The sequence below is a fragment of the Stenella coeruleoalba genome (assembly GCF_951394435.1).
Source record: "Stenella coeruleoalba genome assembly, chromosome: 7".
Classification (NCBI taxonomy): Eukaryota; Metazoa; Chordata; class Mammalia; order Artiodactyla; family Delphinidae; genus Stenella; species Stenella coeruleoalba.
Window position 1 is genome coordinate 33,209,564 of NC_137153.1, and position 18,750 is coordinate 33,228,313.

The 18,750-nt window shown below is 38.7% G+C and overlaps 1 protein-coding gene across 3 annotated transcripts in view; it reads right to left on the bottom strand.

Annotated features, from left to right (window-relative positions):
- Positions 1 to 18,750, bottom strand: part of IARS1 (isoleucyl-tRNA synthetase 1) — an 83,643-nt gene that overhangs the window by 46,397 nt on the left and 18,496 nt on the right. For all 3 annotated transcript variants that reach the window (XM_079926837.1, XM_079926839.1, XM_079926838.1), the window contains exons 8-14: positions 10,540 to 10,627; positions 10,213 to 10,273; positions 7,301 to 7,396; positions 4,243 to 4,365; positions 3,625 to 3,716; positions 2,606 to 2,704; positions 109 to 235 (exon numbers count right to left, since the gene is read on the bottom strand). In XM_079926837.1, coding sequence (XP_079782963.1) covers positions 109 to 235; positions 2,606 to 2,704; positions 3,625 to 3,716; positions 4,243 to 4,365; positions 7,301 to 7,396; positions 10,213 to 10,273; positions 10,540 to 10,627 — 686 coding nt within the window. The remainder of the gene's footprint in view (positions 1 to 108; positions 236 to 2,605; positions 2,705 to 3,624; positions 3,717 to 4,242; positions 4,366 to 7,300; positions 7,397 to 10,212; positions 10,274 to 10,539; positions 10,628 to 18,750) is intronic.

The following is an 18,750-nucleotide window of genomic DNA, read 5'->3' on the forward strand; positions in this document are numbered from 1 at the left end:
AGAAAGGGGCAAAGAAAAAAAGAAACCATATTCTTTTACCCCATACTGAGATGCATGAATGAAATGCTTTAGCAAAAATCAACACAAGTAAACACTGCCCTGCCTCACCTCCTCGAAGTCATCGCTGACCCACAGTGGGATAGGAGTGCCCCAGTATCTGTTTCTGGAAATTGCCCAGTCACGTGCATCTTTCAGCCAATTTCCAAATCGCTTTTCTCGCACAAACTCTGGGACCCTGCAATAAACAGATCAGATAACCAATCACATAAAAACATTAGTAAGTAAATTTATAAATTAGATCTGCATAAGCCTTTGTGAACCTAACATTCTGGAAATGCTGAGCTCACTCCTACGAGAATGTCTTCCAAATGGACAGCACCAGAAGACCCACAGAGGCTGTTTCTGCTATGAATCCATCCCAGGAAGATGCTCTGTAATATGAAACCCCACAGCACACAAGCTCTGTCCTGCTCTCCAACTGCAGGACTGCCACAATCCTTTAACCAATCACCATGACGACAGCTAGCCTGATCTTACTTTGATCTAGTCTTCAGGTCATCCATACAATAGCGCTTTTACTGAAACTCATTAGCAAGGGCTCTTAATCACCTACACAGTAAGAGTCTGAATAGGAGGGGTTATGTGTAGCTGGTGAGAAGCTGCCTCTCCAGGCTCACCTGCAGTCCCGCCACTGCACTGTAGGCTCTAGCAATAAGGCAAGTTCCTTAGAATGCAGCTTCTTACCTCACTGCCTCTGTCCATGCCATCCCTCTACTTCGATAACGTTCACCCCGCCACCCTCCTTCCCTCAGCCACCCCCCTACCCAAGGCTCTTATAGCTTCTGACTGGTAAATGACTCCTTATTCTTTAAGGTTCAGCTTTGTAGGAAACGCTGTCAAGCTCAAGGCTGAGTTAGGGCACACCTAGGCTCCAAAACATTTTGTCTTCTCAGGTGCTGCAGTTACCATCCTAGGTCAGTTTATAGGCCTGCACACCTGTCACCACCCCCCCTCAATGAGGCAGCCACACGAATATTCTATACTCAGTGCTCTACCAGGAAACTAAAGAGCTTCCTAGGTATAAAAATGAAAAAACATTTTGCTCTTGAGAAATTCACTTTGCTAAGAAATATAGAAAGCTATAGTTTTCTTTTACTGCCCTGAGATTCTCCCCATTCTTCCAAAATCAAATGCACTATTTCTTACTTCCCCAGAGAACACAACTTAAAGTCAAGCTGGATTCTTGGGGAAAATAAGAAATAGTTATTACCCTCAAAACTCTCAGGGAAAAACATTCTTCTGGAATACACAGATTTAGTTTTGTATCATTCTTGCACCTACAGGTTGAAGTACAGTAGTCCCCCTTTATCTGTGGTTTCATATGGTCTCAGTTACCCACAGTCAACCGTGGTCCAAAAATATTAAAAGGAAAATTCCAGAAGTAAAAAGTTCATAAGTTTTAAACTGCACGTTGTTCTGGGTGGCATGATGAAGTGTTGTGCCCTTGCACTCCATCCTGCCTGGGAAATGAACTAACCCTTTGTCTAGCATATCCAGGCTGTATATGTTACCCGCCCACTAGTTACTTAGCAGCCATCTCGGCTACCACATCAGCTGTTGATTATCTCAGTGCCTGTGTGGAAATAACCCTTATTTTTACTTAAAAATTGGCCCCGGGCTTCCCTGGTGGCACAATGGTTGAGAGTCCGCCTGTCGATGCAGGGGACACGGGTTCGTGCCCCTGTCTGGGAGGATCCCACATGCCGCGGAGCGGCTAGGCCCGTGAGCCATGGCCGATGAGCCTGCACGTCCGGAGCCTGTGCTCCGCAACGGGAGAGGCCACAACAGTGAGAGGCCCGCGTACAGCAAAAAAAAAAAAAAAAAAAAAATTGGCCCCAAAGGGCAAAAGCAGTGATGCTGGCAATTTGGATATTCTCTTACCGTGCTTAATTTATACATTAAACTTCATCATAGGTATGTAGATATAGGAAAAACACAGTCTATACAGTGTAGGGTTTGGTACTATCTGCGTTTTCAGGCATCCACTGGGGGTCTTGGAACATACCCGCTACGGAAAAATGGAGGAACTACTGTAACACCTCTCTGCAGTTTAGGTATTAGCTGAGGAGAGAAAGGCTTCTGTTCCTGCAGTGTTTATCCATGAAACCAGTGTACACAAGACATTGTCATATTTTAGGAACTCAACAAGTGTCAAAAGTAGTAAGTGTAAATGGCTTTTGTAGGTATATCCAAAAATAAATGTATATCCTGAAAATGACTACTATTTAAAGCTAATGGACTCTGAGAGTACAGCCAGTTTTCCAAAGTCATTCCATTCTTTAAATCAAATAAATGGCAACTTCTCATTTCCATTGGGTTTAAAAAAGAAAAATGTTCCCCTATATGTCCTGTCATAAGAGGGCTGTTTCTTCTGTTATATAATATTATTTAAATTATTTTGTGTTCCTGAATAAACAGAAAAATAGCTATTATTACAATATACAATAAAAGATGGCTTTTAAAATTACTATAACTTGAGGGAAGTATAAACCAGTACTAACTACATGACAAAGGACATTATGAAGACACATATCTTATTGCTCACCAGTAACATAGGTCATTGTTCCTCAGCAGCTGGTCTACCATATGCTCCACCCGAACGAACCAGCTAGGCACTGCTTTGTAAATGAGGGGAGTGTCTGACCTGTGGAAGCAAAAATGCAGAATGTGGCTGGGCAGACTGAGGTATGCAGGGGCAAAGGGTAAGACTGACCTTTAGTTTCTTACTGATATCATCACCAACTATTAGGCCTTCTACTGATATTTATTTCTATTGCAAATACTAATGTCTATGTCATCTCCCTCCATCTCTCACAAGAAGGTGAAAGCTAATAAGAGAACAAGAAAAAATATAGTTCTGCTGTGTGACAGTTGACTAAGAAATGATGTCAACCTCAGCAAAGAGGAAACACGGGAACAAAACGTGATGCCACTGAACATTCCATTTTCACCCACATCTTTATAGTATGATGTTATATTAAAACTTGCATCACAGGGACTTCCCTGATGGCATAGTGGGTAAGAATCCGCCTGCCAATGCAGAGGACATGGGTTCGGTCCCTGGTCCTGGAAGATCCCACATGCTGCAGAGTAACTAAGCCCATGCGCCACAACTACTGAGCCTGTGCTCTAGAACCCATGAGCCATAACTACTGAGCCCACGCACCACAACTACTGAAGCCTGCATGCCTAGAGCCCGTGCTCCGCAACGAGAGAAGCCACCACAATGAGGAGCCCATGCACAGCAACAAAGAGCCAATGCAGCCAAAAACAAAATTGCACATTATATTTCTCACTAAATTCCATTAGAAAGTTTTAGAGTTATATCTCATCCTAGAGAACTGTGATCCCAACACAATACATATTGGCATATGCCTGTTTCTTACACCTAAGGAACGAAATAACTTAATATATGAATTCATAAAATTCTCCTTAAAACAAGAATGAAGTTTTCAAACACTAACTCTAAAGGATACAAATGAGATGGGAACCATGAACTGATGGAATGGGCACACATATCAAATGTATCCACAAAGCTGAAGCTTGAGCTACATTTCATCTCACCTCCAGCAGAAAGGGTAGCTGTGGGTGAAGGTGCTGGCAGCAAGAAGTCGACCTTGTTCCTTTAGGGTCCTGATAATATTTTTGTCAGCATCCTATTTAAAAAAAATTTTAAATCTAGCCATTAAAATATCCTACAATACTTAGTAATACAATATAATTAAGTATATTACTAAACTTTGTTATTTTGATACCTTTACTATGAATAAAAGGCACAAATAACAAATGTACTATAAAAATACTTGGTTCACATTTCAGCCACTGTGTAACTTTAAGTACTTTTAAAGTACGTTCCAGACCACTTAAGGCAGTGAAATTTTCAATCAGCAATGATTACCCCAAGGTCACAAAGCCGTTTCCGGAGTCACAAACCAGAGCCCACTTTTTCTGATTTCTACCTTTGAAATTACAGCATGCTTCCTCTGAAGATACTAGACCCTTGGAATGCAGCTGATAATATGTCTATTTTTTCTGATTTTATGTGCTCAAACAAAACAAAACAAAACAAAATCTACTTCCTGGGGGAAAAAAATCCCACATATGGAAGCTATTTAACAAAAAACTGATTAATGAAAGAAGTACGATGAAACCGACACCTTTCTAAGCCATAGAGATACAGACCTTCACATACTGTCCTGCAAAATCTGCCACTTCCCCTGTGAAGCAGCCTGAAGCATCCACAGGGCAAACAGGGACAGAGTCTTTCTGAATGATATTGAAATCCATACAGACCCGATAGTCATCCTGGGGAAAAGGAGAAAGGTAGAAGAAGGGAAGAATAAAACAGTTAAGTGTGGGTGTGGCAAGAGAGGAGCATATGAGGCAATAAATTTAGAGGAAAATTTTTCAGTATTCTGACATATAAATGTATCCAACTTTCATTAACCTCTCAACTGAAGTTAACTCAAGGATTATTCAGAGAATCCAGAGCCCTACAGCAGGGTTAGGGGATTAGATCAGTCTTCCCAGCCATTACTTCACAAACCCCTAATATAGCTGAGTGTCCACTAAGTAAGAAGAAACATATGAATACATTAGAACAAAATCAAATTTGATTTATAACAGCAGCATGTATACACATACATGTATGCACAAAGCAGAAGAACATACACGTGTAAGGCATGAACCATTTAGTACCGCACAATGCTTGATGTGCATATGGATTTGCATCCTGTCAAAGAGTGCCTGAAAGGATGGCAACAGTGATCTAAATCCAAATTACTCATTTTACGGGAATTCCCTGGTGGTCCAGTGGTTAGAACTTGGCGCTTTCACTGCCAGGGCCTGGGATCAATCCCTTGTCAGTGAACTAAGATCCCACAGGCCGCGTGGTGTGGCGTGCATAAATAAATTAATTTAAAAATAATAATAAATAAAACAAACAAACAAACCCCAAACTATTCACTTTACAAATAAGTAATATGGGCCCCAGGCAGGCTGGGTTCACCACAATGCTTCAGGAATACATTTTGAGCAATGTTAACAATAATAAGGGCAAACTGATTATAAAGTGCTATATCAAACAGTGCTCTGAACATCTGACTACATTATATTAGCTCATTTAACCTTTACAATGATCCTGTGAGGAAGGCAGATAGATGTACTAGGTTTTCATCATGTGTTCCCCTCAGACAAACCAGCAAGTATCTCCATTTTATGGATGAAGAAGCTGAGGCACAAAGAAATAACTCAGCTGCAAAGTGGCAATGCTCACATTCAGAACCAAACAGCCTGGCTCCAGAGTCCAAGGTCTTTACCTCTTTGCTATGCTGTTTGAATATAAAATTAAAGGGACTGTCTTGGACTAAATAGTGAAACCAAACCCTGGTTTGACTCCAAGATAAACTGGAAAGCCAGTATGGTTCCACCTGGGCCTATGTTCAACTCTCACTATGCTGAGAGGCTGCCTAGCGTGATGCGACATGTGCATGTGGCACATGACAGCCAAGGGCAATGACAGCCTGGCCATGAAGGAAGACCCTGAAAAAAAAAACAGTAAGCAACACAGACAGGACAAGCCCCAAAGTCCAGCAATTTGAACCATTTAGTATAGAGCAAACAGCCCTACTCGATTCGACTAGCTAAGAGCAGCATTCCTGAATGGAGCCAGAGTAACAGGTAATGTTCAACACGGTCATGTAGAAGTGCATAGACTCTGTGGAGAGATCACATAGCACATTGTCTGGCAAAACCGCAACATGGAAGGTCTCTTGGAAAACGTCTACCAAGTGGGGTTAAAGGCTGAAATTTAAAGATCTGATCTTCTATAACATTAACCTGCCTGGCATTCAGGACAGATACACACCAAGAAGTTACCTTTTCATTATTTATTAACAGTGGAACAATGACACCAGTTGACCCTAAAATTATAATGAATAGCTGAAATTTGACTAATTACTAAAACTCAATAAATAGTATTATCAAGAATGCTTACTTTCCATCTAATTTGAATACTGACCAGGTATTAGGTGATATTAAGCAATTGTTAATTTTATTGGGTATAATGGCATGGTGGCTATGTTAAAAATAAAAGTCCGTATCAGTCAGAGATGCATACAGAAGTATTTGCAGATGAAAGATATGATGTTGAGGATTTGCTACAAAACCCTCCAGCCAAAATAAAAAAGGTGTTGGGGAAGGGGACAGGGAACGAGACAGATATAACAGAAATTCCAAATTAATAATTAAAGCAGCTGGATAATGTGAACATAAGGAATATTATATTTTCTTTACTTCTGTGTATGTTTGAAGACTTCCATAATAAAAATCCCTGCAGAGATTAAGTATGAAAAAAAAAAAGACCAACGGAGACAGACTAGCTTCACTGCCTCTCTGACAAAATGATCAAGCCAAGAGGAATTTGTAGGTCCCCAGTGGGTGCTACACCCCCAGCAGTACACACTCTTACAGTGTCAGGCACTGTGCTAAACGCTCTATATGGATGACTCCACTTAATCCCTGTAGTTTCCCAGACGGGCAGGTACTATCATTCCATGTCACAGAGGAGGAAAAGGAAGTCCAGACAGGCTAAGTAACTTACCCAGAGATGGCCTGTTAGTGGCAGAGCTGTGACCTAAGGTGAGGTCTGGTTCTAAATGTGTGCCCTTAAACCCTATGCTCTTGTTTTACTCATATACAAATTACATTAAAAGGATTACATTTTTGGAAAAATTACTCTGGGAAAAACTTAAAATTAACCACACTGCATAGCTTTGAGGAAAGAGGTCAAATTCTCCCTTCTGATCACATAGTATTTATTTAGTCAAGAATACAGCAAAGGTGATGGAACCTTTCAGAGTTTTGATGGTTGTGGGAACTGTATGATTCTATGCCCTTGTCAAAACTCCCAGAACTGCATATCATAAATGGCAAAGTGTACAGCAAGTAAATAGTGAATGAATGAAAACACAGCATGCCTTTTAGAAAGACTAAATGCCCAGCAACATTCAGGATTTAGCACACCATTTTCAAAAATCAGCTCAGGGTGAAAAGGAATTACAGATGCAAGTTTTATAAGGTTATCTCTGGGGGCAGTGAGCCTGAAAAGAGGTTAACTCCATAGTGTGAAAAACAGTGAGAAACATCTCTCTTCTCTCTCCCTGTCACACACACACACACAACTCAGTGGCCACTGACGTTTATTTCTCATAAATGCATTTGCAAGACATATACTACTCACAGCACCAAAGTAAGGAGCTTGGTGTACAACCCCAGTGCCTTCTTCCTCCTTCACATAGCTGTCAACAAGCACAGTAAAAGCACCATTCTCTTTACACTGGAAAAGAAAGGTTATCAGGCTTAAAGAGTAAAACAATACCATACCATAACATTAATTTAATAACAGTTTTTGGTAAGAGCCTGAAAAATCTTTTAACATGCAAAATTATTTTCAGAAATAGAAAAGACAGAATAATTCAGATTGGGAAGAAACATGCTAATTCAATACATCGTTTCCATGAATAACAGGTCATCACTTATAAATGAAATAATTATTTGAAGACTTGCAGAGAAAAATTTCTAACTTCCTTTGCCACAAAACTGTGCTTTTTCATCAGTTCTTCCAACCTCACCCCTGCCCTAGAATGCAGTTTTTCGTGAAAATGTCTCAGACGATGTGCTTCCTTAACCATTCACTTCCGGGTATATTTTCAATCACTGCATATGCTTTGCTGCTCCTTTTCCTTTCAGTCCAGCTCAGGTTATTCAGTAATAAAAGGCAAACCTTGGAAGAATCGGTATGGGAGCTGAGTTACAAGTTCTAGTTACAGGTACTCCACCTACTGTAACATGAAGGGAAATGTTCTCAGTTTGATTTTCTTTGTAACAACAATAAAGTCAGGTTCATACACAAACACTACAGACCTACTTCTTCTACCTTTATCTCTTAATATTTCTTTTCTTTGCTTTCTTACCTCTCTGCCTTTGCAAAAAGTACTTTCAGAAATTATTTTCACATTTAATCCTATAATCCTGTGAAAAAGGCATCAGCAGTCTCATGTTTTAAAAATATTCTGGTTGTATTTGAATTTCACAGATGAACAAACTCTGAACAAAGATGAAATGGTTTGCCCAAATCATACAACTAGTAATGACCTGAAAGAAGGTCTTCTGGTTCCAAACGCAATTTTATTTTCAACTATATCACAACTCTTTAATTCTCTGGCATTCACTTAAAACTAAACTTGAAAAATAACTATGAATTTTTAATTGCTATAACCCAAGTCACCTGGAAATATTTTTGGTGTGGTATGATAGGTGCTAAAAGGTGTGTCTTCAATAGTTTAAACATGGAGAGATAATATGTGGGTTCTTAGAATCAGATGTAAGAACAGGGAATACAAAGGTATCTTACTGTTTCTAACTGTAGAGGGTTTCTAACAAAGAAACCCTACATTGCATTCCTATCTCTCGAAGTCCAGTTTTAGATCCTTCCCCTGCCAAGGATGAACTGGGTCAGCATTCACACAGAGAGTTATAGTGCTGTCCTTCAAAGACAGCATCTACTCTCATAGCTCTCACTTAATATTTCAGAACATGTGTATTTTAGGTATACACCAGATGATTTTTGTCTTCAAAGAATTTGCAGCATCTTTCTAAAACTCACCAAACGTTCTAGAAATTTCAGGAAGCTAACTGAATGGATAGTTGTTGTTCTTAAATAACTTAGATCAGTATGAACTGAGTGCATATTCCAGACAGACTTCTGATTTAACCTAAAGTTCCTATCTATTGTGCTCATGTGCATTTTCTGAGAGGGCTGAACTTTCCTTAGGTTCTCAAAGGGATCTAGTGTAAGAGGTTTTAAGACAAATAAAAACAAATACAAGAAAAAATAAAACATGTTATGATACAGAAGAGAAGAATGCAGGAATGATATTTTTCAGAGGGAGAAACCAAAGAAGCATTTCAAAAATTGCTTTTTTTTCAGATGGCACCTGAGTTTAGCCTTGAAGAGTGTCAAGCTGATATGACGTTAAAGCAAGGTGAGGGTTTTTTAAAAAAGAGGAGGAAGACAATAAAAACAAAGGCAGAGAGGGAGGAAAAGAAAGGGCCAGTGTGATGGAAGCAAAGGATATGTTTAAATCAACATTAGGGAATGTGGTTAGGGAGTAGGACTGCCTTGTGTCAACTGGAGAATACCCATTGAGGAATGTGCTGGCAAATGACTACAGGCTCAAGGGAGGGACCAGACCAGGTAAAGTGTTTGGAAATCCATCAGCAGCAACATGGAATGAGGAGTAATGCCATTAGTTAGGAGATAAAAAACATGGGAAAACACTCAGGTGCACAAAAATGTAGAGGCAGATGTGACGTTGTGGACAGAGCCCAAATGGCAGAGATCACCTGCATTAGCCAAACTCTATCCCTACACTGAACCAGAACAGAGGTAAGCAAATATTTTATCATGGGCTATGGTGTAAGGTTTTGTTGGCTAATGCTACGTCCAACTGAAATAATTTCCACATAATGTGTAAAACCGGGCCTGAGAGTGTTGCTCATTATTTCACTCCAAGACCTATAAATAAGAACCAACAGGAAATTCCTGCTGACTTCATTCTTTTGTTGTTGGTGGTGGGGTTTACAGCTACAGCTGTGGATTCTGTTGCCAGAAAATGGAAAACCACATAAAATAGCTTTGTGACTCTTATAAGAACTAAGTTACTAAATGTCTGAGCTTAAAGCACCCACCTCATCAATTCCTGGAAATGAACTCTGTTTACTTTTACACACACAGTTTTGTAAAAGCACTACCTTAAGTTTGTAAAAACAAAACTCAAAAAACAAAAAACACCTCAACGACTTGCCTGGGTGATGTGTGGACTATAAACAATACAAATATACACACATTAAATCTTATCAAAGTAACTGATTCCTTATGTAATCTGAGAAAAGTATTTAAAAATTCCTATAGGATTTTAATTATTAAAGCAAGAAGGCAATACAAACAGAATTTAATTTTTGTAATACTAAGATTTTTGGATTTAGGCACACTTGTACAAACAATATAACAATAAGACAATATAAATACCACTCCAGTTATCAAATACTTGGGTTGTGGACAGCTCCTGTGGTAGAAGTCTCTAAGCTCACCTTTATAAAATAGTCAAACAGCGGTCTGTATTTCTTGCCTTTGAGATAGGCACCAGGCAATCTAGAAAAAAGAGAAAGGCAAACTCACAATTAAAATTATCAAAGAAATGAGGCTACAGCCACATCAAGTTATCATTCCCTTCTGGTTTCCTTGTTCCTAAATCATGAGTGCTGGAACGTGTGACCTGAATGTACTTGGTATTAGTACTTAAAACTAAACTTGCATAATATAGCTTTTGGGCAATAAAGTATCTCACTTTTTAAAGCTAAAGACACACATGCACGTGCACACACACACACATACAAATCAATGAGGTGTATATTCACCTTTCAAGGATCTCATAGTCACTCTCCAATTTATAGAGGGCTGATAATCTGGCTTCCATTAAAATGTATAATTTTCCTCTGACAGCATCTATGAGAGCAAGGGAAAAAGTGGACTTCAATGATATTCAGGCTTTGGCTTACGCTAAAGACATGCATCTGCATATTTTTCCCTCCAGGGGCTCCTATATCACCTGCATCCAATGTGCTCAGCACTGACAGAGGAACACCACAAAGAATGCTAGGGCACACGTGCTTTCCAAATACGAAAAAGACAAAAACATCAAATGCTGTTAAGGCAGCTCATCAGTTGTTGCTAACTGCACCTCTATTCATTTTAAGTAAATTAATCTTTTCTCCTACCAAAAGTAACATATATGAGTGCTTAAAATCCGTAACATTAGCAAACCAAGAAGAGATCACAAAGTAAAAGTTTCCCATAATCTCATACTCCCCACCCCACCCCGCCCCCGCCTCGACACTATCGTTTCAGTGTCTATTCCTCCAGGTGTTTTTCTACGTATATATCAACATACATATTATGTAAACATGTAACTTAATAATTATGGGATATAACTCAATACAGTTTTGTAATTTGTTTTCACATAATACATTGTGAACATTTTCTCATATGTTAGCACATATAGATTCTCTCATTCTTTTAAATAGCTTCTATAGTATTCCATCTTATGGAGGTACAAGTTATTTTTAACATATCAATTAATGCTAGACAATTAAACTGTTTTCAAATTGCTACTGCTATGAACACTGGGATAACGAATATTCTTATACATGTCTTTGTACCCATATTGGAAACATTTCTGAAGGATACTATCCTAGGAAGAGAAAAGCTGAAACAAATGCATAAACATATAAAATTTAATAGATACTGACAAATTGCCTTACAAAAATTTAGGCTAATTTAAACGCCCACATGTAAAGTATGACATACCCAAGAATATACTAAAGCTATACCTAAGAATATACTAAGGCTGTAAGAAAAATGAGTATCTATGGATCCTTGTGAAGGCCTTTGCAATTCACTGAAAAACTACCACAAATAATGTTGCCATCCACCAGTTCTGACCTCACAGGAACTTCATTATAAGTGGAGTCTATATTTTCTGAATAAAACACAGAACACATGGTACACAAGAACACAAGAAGTAAAAGAGTTGTATGCAGGCAGATGAATGACATGATTGAAATCTCAGCCAGATGGCCTTTATGGCTGTCAGGCTTACTACGGAATGGCCATGATCCACAGGCAACTCAGGAAACTTATAACAGACAGAAATGCACTTGCAGGGAGAAGCAGCAGTAGACACCAGAGCCAGGCTCTATGTGGAAACAGCTCCTTCCCAGTTGATATCGCTAGAAACCAACTCTTGGTCTTAGCTACTCCTAAGGCACAGCTAAACAATGATAAAAATATCTGACGCCCAACACTTTTCCATTCCTTTCTCAATATTCTTCCCTTGATAGCACAAGCTATTGTGAATCAAGTTAACTGTCTTGTAAGATGGATTCTTTTTCTGGCTATGAGTTTTTCTTTTCTTTCCCTGACTTCCCCCTGCTCCCCATAAACTATAGAAACCTGAAGGTACCAACCTTCTTTTTTCATATAAATCTCTATGGAAAGGGCCTCATCAAGACTATGGTTAACTTGACCACCAGGAAATATTTGAAAGGTACAAAGTTCTCAAGTTCTGGTACCAATTCTATGATACTATGATATAGAGTAAGAAATATATATTTGGTCTTAATCCCTGTTCTGACAGAGCTCTTAAAACCCTTGGAACTTCCTAAGTGGTGGGAAGGTGTCTTTTGTTACGTTAATGGAGTGACTTTTGTAAAACCCCTAGGTAACCTAAGGATGGTGAACCAAGCACATGGCTACAGGGTTGGAACTTTCATACTCCACCTCCAGCCCCCTCTGGAGAGGAGAGAGGGGTCAGAGATTGAGTTCAATCTCCAATGGCCAATGACTTAATCAATTGTGCCCATGTAACAAAGCCTCCATAAAAACCCAAAAGGATGGGGTTTGGAGAGTTTCCAGGTTAGTGAACGTATCCACATGCTATGAGAGTAGCCCACCCCAGTTCTGGGGAGAGAAGTTCCTGTGCTTGCGACCCTTCCAGATCTCACCCTATGCACTTCTTCATCTGGCAGTTCATGTGTATCCATTACAATCTCCTTTTATAATAAACCAGTAATCTAGTAAGTACAATGTTTCTGAGTTCTGTGAGTTGCTCTTCGGACCCAAGGAGGGCGTCATGGGTTGGTGAGAAGCCCAGGTGACAACCGGAACTTGTGACTGACATCTGAAAGGGGGCGGGGGGGTTGCAGTGGCAGGGGGAAGTCTTGTAGGACTAAGCTCTTGACCTGTGATATCTGACTCAAGCTCCAGATAGCTAGTGCTTGAATTGATTTAATTGCTTGGCGGTGTTGAGAAAACACATACTGGAGATTCCTAATAGCAATGATACGCCACCCCCTTCGAATCTCAGGTTCTTCATCTGTAATAGGAGCATGATGTATAAAAGTATTATAATCTGAAAAGTATATGAAATTTTTACTTTTTATATCTCTGTACAACGTTAATTTTTTTGTGTTAATTTTAATGTTTTGTGTTAATTTTTCAATCAGAAATGAAAATGCTCTTAGAGGTTATTTTTCTGATTAAATCTAATACTTTTTCAAAAACTTCTATTTTTACTCCACAAAGAAATGTAGGACTTCCCTGGTGGTGCAGTGGTTAAGAATTCGCCTGCCAATGCAGGGCACACGAGCCCTGGTCCAGGAAGATGCCACCTGCCATGGAGCAACTAAGTCTGTGCGCCACAACTACTGAGCCTGCGCTCTAGAGCCCACGAGCCACGACTACTGAGCCCGTGTGCCACAACTACTGAAGCCCGCATGCCTAGAGCCTGTGCTCTGAAACAAGAGAAGCCACCGCAATGAGAAGCCCACACACTGCAATGAAGAGTAGCCCTGGCTCACCACGACTACAGAAAGCCCGCGCACAGCAACGAAGACCCAATAAAGCCAAAAATAAATAAATTAATTAATTAAAAGAAGAAAAGAAATGTAATTTTTTTTCTTTTTAACCATTGCATCAAATAGGATAAAATGCCTAGGAATAAACCTACCTAAGGAGGCAAAAGACCTGTACTCAGAAAACTATAAGACGCTGGTGAAAGAAATCAAAGGTGACACAGATGGAAAGATACACCACATTCTGGGAGTGGAAGAATCAATATGGTCAAAATGACTATACTACCCAAGGCAATCTACAGATTCAATGCAATCCCTATCAAATTACTAGTGGCACTTTTTGCAGATCTAGAAAAAAAAATCTTAAAATTTGTGTGGAAACACAAAAGATCTCGAATAGCCAAAGCAATCTTGAGAAACAAAAATGGAGCTGGAGGAATCAGGCTCCCTGACTTCATACTATACTTCAAAGATACAGTAATCAAGACAGTATGTTACTGGCATAAAAACAGACATATAGATCAATGGAACAGGATAGAAAGCCCAGACATAAATCCACGCACCTATGGTCAATTAATCTATGACAGAGGAGGCAAGAATATGCAATGGAGAAAAGACAGTCTCTTCCTAAGTGGTGCTGGGAAAACTGGACTGCTACGTGTAAAAAAATGAAATTAGAACACTCCTTAACACCATACAGAAAAAAAAACCCAAAATGGATTAAAGACCTAAATGTAAGGCCAGATACTATAAAACTCTTAGAGGAAAACATAGGCAGAACACTCTTTGACATAAATCACAGCAATACCTGGATCTACTTCCCAGAGTAATGAATATAAAAACAAAAACAAACAAATGGGACCTAATTAAACTTAAAAGCTTTTGCACAGCAAAGGAAACCACAAACAAAAGGAAAACACAACTCACAGAATGCGAGAAAATATTTGCAAATGAAGAAACCGCCAGGGGATTAATCTCCAAAATATAAAAAATAGTTCATGCAGCTCTACATCAAAAAAAACCAAACAATGGAGTATTATTCAGCCACAAAAAAGAATGAAACAATGCCATTTGCAGCAACATGGATGGATCTACAGATTATCATACTAAGCGAAGTAAGTTAGAGGAAGACAAATATCATATGGTTATCACTTACATGTGGAATCTGAAAAATGATACAAATGAACTTATTTACAAAACAGAAAAAGACTCACAGACTTAGAAAACAAACTTATGGTTACCAAAGGGGAAGGTTGGGGGGAGGGATAAATTAGGAGATTGGGATTCATATATACATACTATTATATATAAAATAATCAACAAGGACCTACTGTATAGCACAGGGAACTCTAGTCAATACTCCATAATAACCTATATGGGAAAATAATCTGAAGAATAGATATGTGTATGTATAACTGAATCACTTTGCTGTACACCTGAAACTAACACAATATTGTAAATCAACTATAGTCTAATACAAAAGAAAAATTAAATAAAAAACTAAAAAAAAAAAAAAAAAGTAGTATTTACTTCTACACTGGACCAAGAAGGAAATTCTGGGTAAAAAAATAGTCCTTTTCCTAGGCCAAGGGAAATAAGTAGATAAACTAGTTGCTTGGACATGTAAAAGAGGGGAGTAGGAATCAGTAAACTAAGATGTGTTCCACATGTTTTCTTATATTATTTTCCTCTAAACTCCTGAAAATATACTCTTGACCTTCACTCTGTCCACTTCTTATGGCTTCCTTTCTGGATCCCTTGCCTCAAGCCTTGGAATTCACCAACATGAAACAGGCATGGTTATCCTTTCAGGAGGCCCAAACAGTTGGATTATTTCCAGCTTTAGAAGTACACTGGAAGCTAACTGGCTTTGCTGTGCTGTTTGAAACTCATTATCAGATTTCTCCCTCCAAAACATATCCTGCTACATAACACCATACCTATGTATTCACTACTAGAAAATTATTTAGTAGAGGTTTTCTGGGTTTCTAAGAAATTTTAATAAAAGGCAAATTTCCCCAGGGTTATTAGCACATATGAGTGATTATGACATACCTAAGAACAGATTCCCAAACAATAAATCATAAGACATGTGACCAGAGAGTTCATGCTACCTCCCAGCCCCAACGGCTTTACTGCTTCTAGTAAATACATTTATTTTTTGTATAATTTGTAATAAGCTTATTAAGTTATAAGTATAAACTATGTCCTGATTACTAATACTGATGTCTATTTAAAAATCAAAATAAAGAATATTTTTAAAATAATAATTAAGCATGACTTAAGCAACTTTCTGAGAAAATTTTAGATGTTCTCTAATATTGTATCCAACTCAGTTTTCCTTAATGAATTGTGTTCTATTTCTAGTGTGACCCATCTATTGTCTATTTATTTCCTCCTATCATGATAAGACTTTTTAAGCATTCATTCATTTAATTGATATTTATTGAATACTTATTTTGTTCTAGGTAATGGGTTATAAGGGCATAGCCCTAAACAATACATATCCAGGCCCTGCCTTCACACAAACCCAGGGAGTTAAGAGATTTTTCCGTTACTTGATAATAACAACATCCTTGGGAATTCCCTGGCGGTCCAGCGGTTAGGACTCCATGCTTCCACTGCCGGGGGCCTGGGTTCGATCCCTGGTTGGGGAACTAAGATCCCATAAGCTGTGTGGTGTGGCCAAAAACAAACAAACAAGCAAACAAACAAAAAAACCCCAAGTTTATCCTGATAATCTCTCTTTGTAGCTAGATAAAATTACTTGAACAACTTCTACTAAAAATGCCTCTTTTAAAGGGAATGTACTTCAACATAATAAAGGCCATATATGACAAGCCCACAGCTAATATCATACTCTGGTGAAAAACTGAAAGCTTTTCCTCTAATATCAAGAACAAGATAAGGATGCCCACTCTTGCCACTTTTATTCAACATAGTATTAGAAGTCCTAGCCGGAACAACTGGGCAGGAAAAAGAAATAAAAGGTATCTAAATTGGAAAGGAAGAAGTAAAACTCAGTATTTGCAGATAATATGATAGTACATATAGAAAACTCAAGACTCCACCAAAATCTCAGAACTAAAAAATAAATGGAGGGACTTCCCTGGTGGCACAGTCATTAATAATCTTCCTGCCAATGCAGGGGACACAGGTTTGATCCTTGGTCCGGGAAGATCCCACGTGCCGCAGAGCAACTAAGCCCGTGTGCCACAACCACTGAGCCTGCGCTCTAGAGGCCGCGAGCCACAACTACTGTGCCTGTGTGCCACAACTACTGGAGGCCATGCACCTAGAGCCCGTGCTTTGCAACAAAAGAAGCCACTGCAATGAGAAGTCCGTGCACCACAACGAAGAGTAGCCCCTGCTTGCCATAACTAGAGAAAGCCCACGCACAGCAACGAAGACCCAATGCAGCCAAAAATAAATAAAAATAAATTTATTTTAAAAAATAAAAATAAATAAATGCAGTAAAGTTGCAGCATACAAAATCAATATACTGAAAGCTGTTGCATTTCTATACACAAATAATGAACTACCAGAAAGAGAAATTAAGAAAACAATTGCATTTACAATTGCATCAGAAAGAATAAAATATGTAGGAATAAGCTTAGCAGAGGAAATGAAGGACCTAGACACTGAAAAGTTTAAAACATTGATGAAAAAAATGGAAGACACAAATAAATGGAAAAGTGTTCCATGATCATGGATTCAAAGAATTAATATTTTTAAAACGTCCATACTACTGAAGGAAATCTATAGATTCAGTGCAATTCCTATCAAAATTTCAATGGCATTTTTCACAGAAATAGAATAAACAATCTTAAAATTTATGTGGACCCACAAAAGACCCTGAATAGTCCATGCAATCTTGAGAAAGAAGAACAAAGCTGGAGGCACAACACTCCTTGATTTCAAACTATATTACAAAGTTCTAGTAAGCAAAACAGTATGGTACTGGCATAAAAACAGACACATAGATCAACGGAACAGAACAGAGAGCCCAGAAAGAAACTCACACATAAGACAATTAATTTACAACAAAGGAGCCAAGAATATACAATGGGGAAAGGAGAATCTCTTCAATAAATGGTGTTGGGAGAACTGGACCACTCTCTTATGCCATACACAGAAATTAACGCAAATGGATAAAAGACTTTAACATAAGACCTGAAACCATAAGATTCCTAGATGAAAACATAGTTGATAAACTTCTTGACATTGGTCTTGGCAATGTCTTTTTTTTTTTTTTTTTTTTTGGCTCTGACAACAAAAGCAAAGGAAACAGAAGCAAAAATAAAAACAAAAAAAAAATGTGGGACTACATTACACTAAAGCTTCTGCACAGCAAAAGTAATCAACGAAATGAAAAGGCAACCATCTGAATGGGAGAAAATATCTGCAAATCATACAGCTGATATGGGGCTAATATCCAAAATATATAAAGAACTGATACAACTTGATAGCAAAACAAACAAACAAACAAATAAACAAAACCTACCAAACCAATTTAAAAAATGGGTAGAAGATCTGAATAGACATTTTTCCAAAGAAGACAATCAGATATCCATCAGGTACACGAAAAGATGCTCAATACCAGTTATATAAGGGAAATGCAAATCAAAACCCCAATAAGGTATCACCTCACACCTGTTAGAGTGGCTGTTTTCAAAAAGACAAGAGACAGCAAGTGTGGGCAAGGATGTGGAGAAGAGAGAATCTCTGCACTGATGATGGGAATGTAAGCTGGCGTAGCCACCATGGAAAACAGTATGGGAGGTTCCTCAAAAAATTAAAAATACAACTACATATGATCCAGTAATTTTACTTTTGGGTATTTATGCAAAGAAAATGAATACAATAACTTGAAAAGATATCTGCACCCCATGTTCATCACAGCATTAATTATGATAGTCAAATTATGGAAACAACCTGTGTCCATCAATGGATGGATTGATGAAGAAAATATGGTATGTATATGTACAATGGAATGCTATTTGGCTGTAAGAAAGACTGAAATTTTGCTGCTTAAAACATCATGGATGGGGCTTCCCTGGTGGCGCAGTGGTTGAGAGTCCGTCTGCCGATGCAGGGGACACGGGTTCGTACCCTGGTCCGGGAAGATTCCACATGCCGCGGAGCGGCTGGGCCTGTAAGCCATGGCCGCTGAGCCTGCGCGTCCAGAGCATGTGGTCCGCAACGGGAGAGGCCACA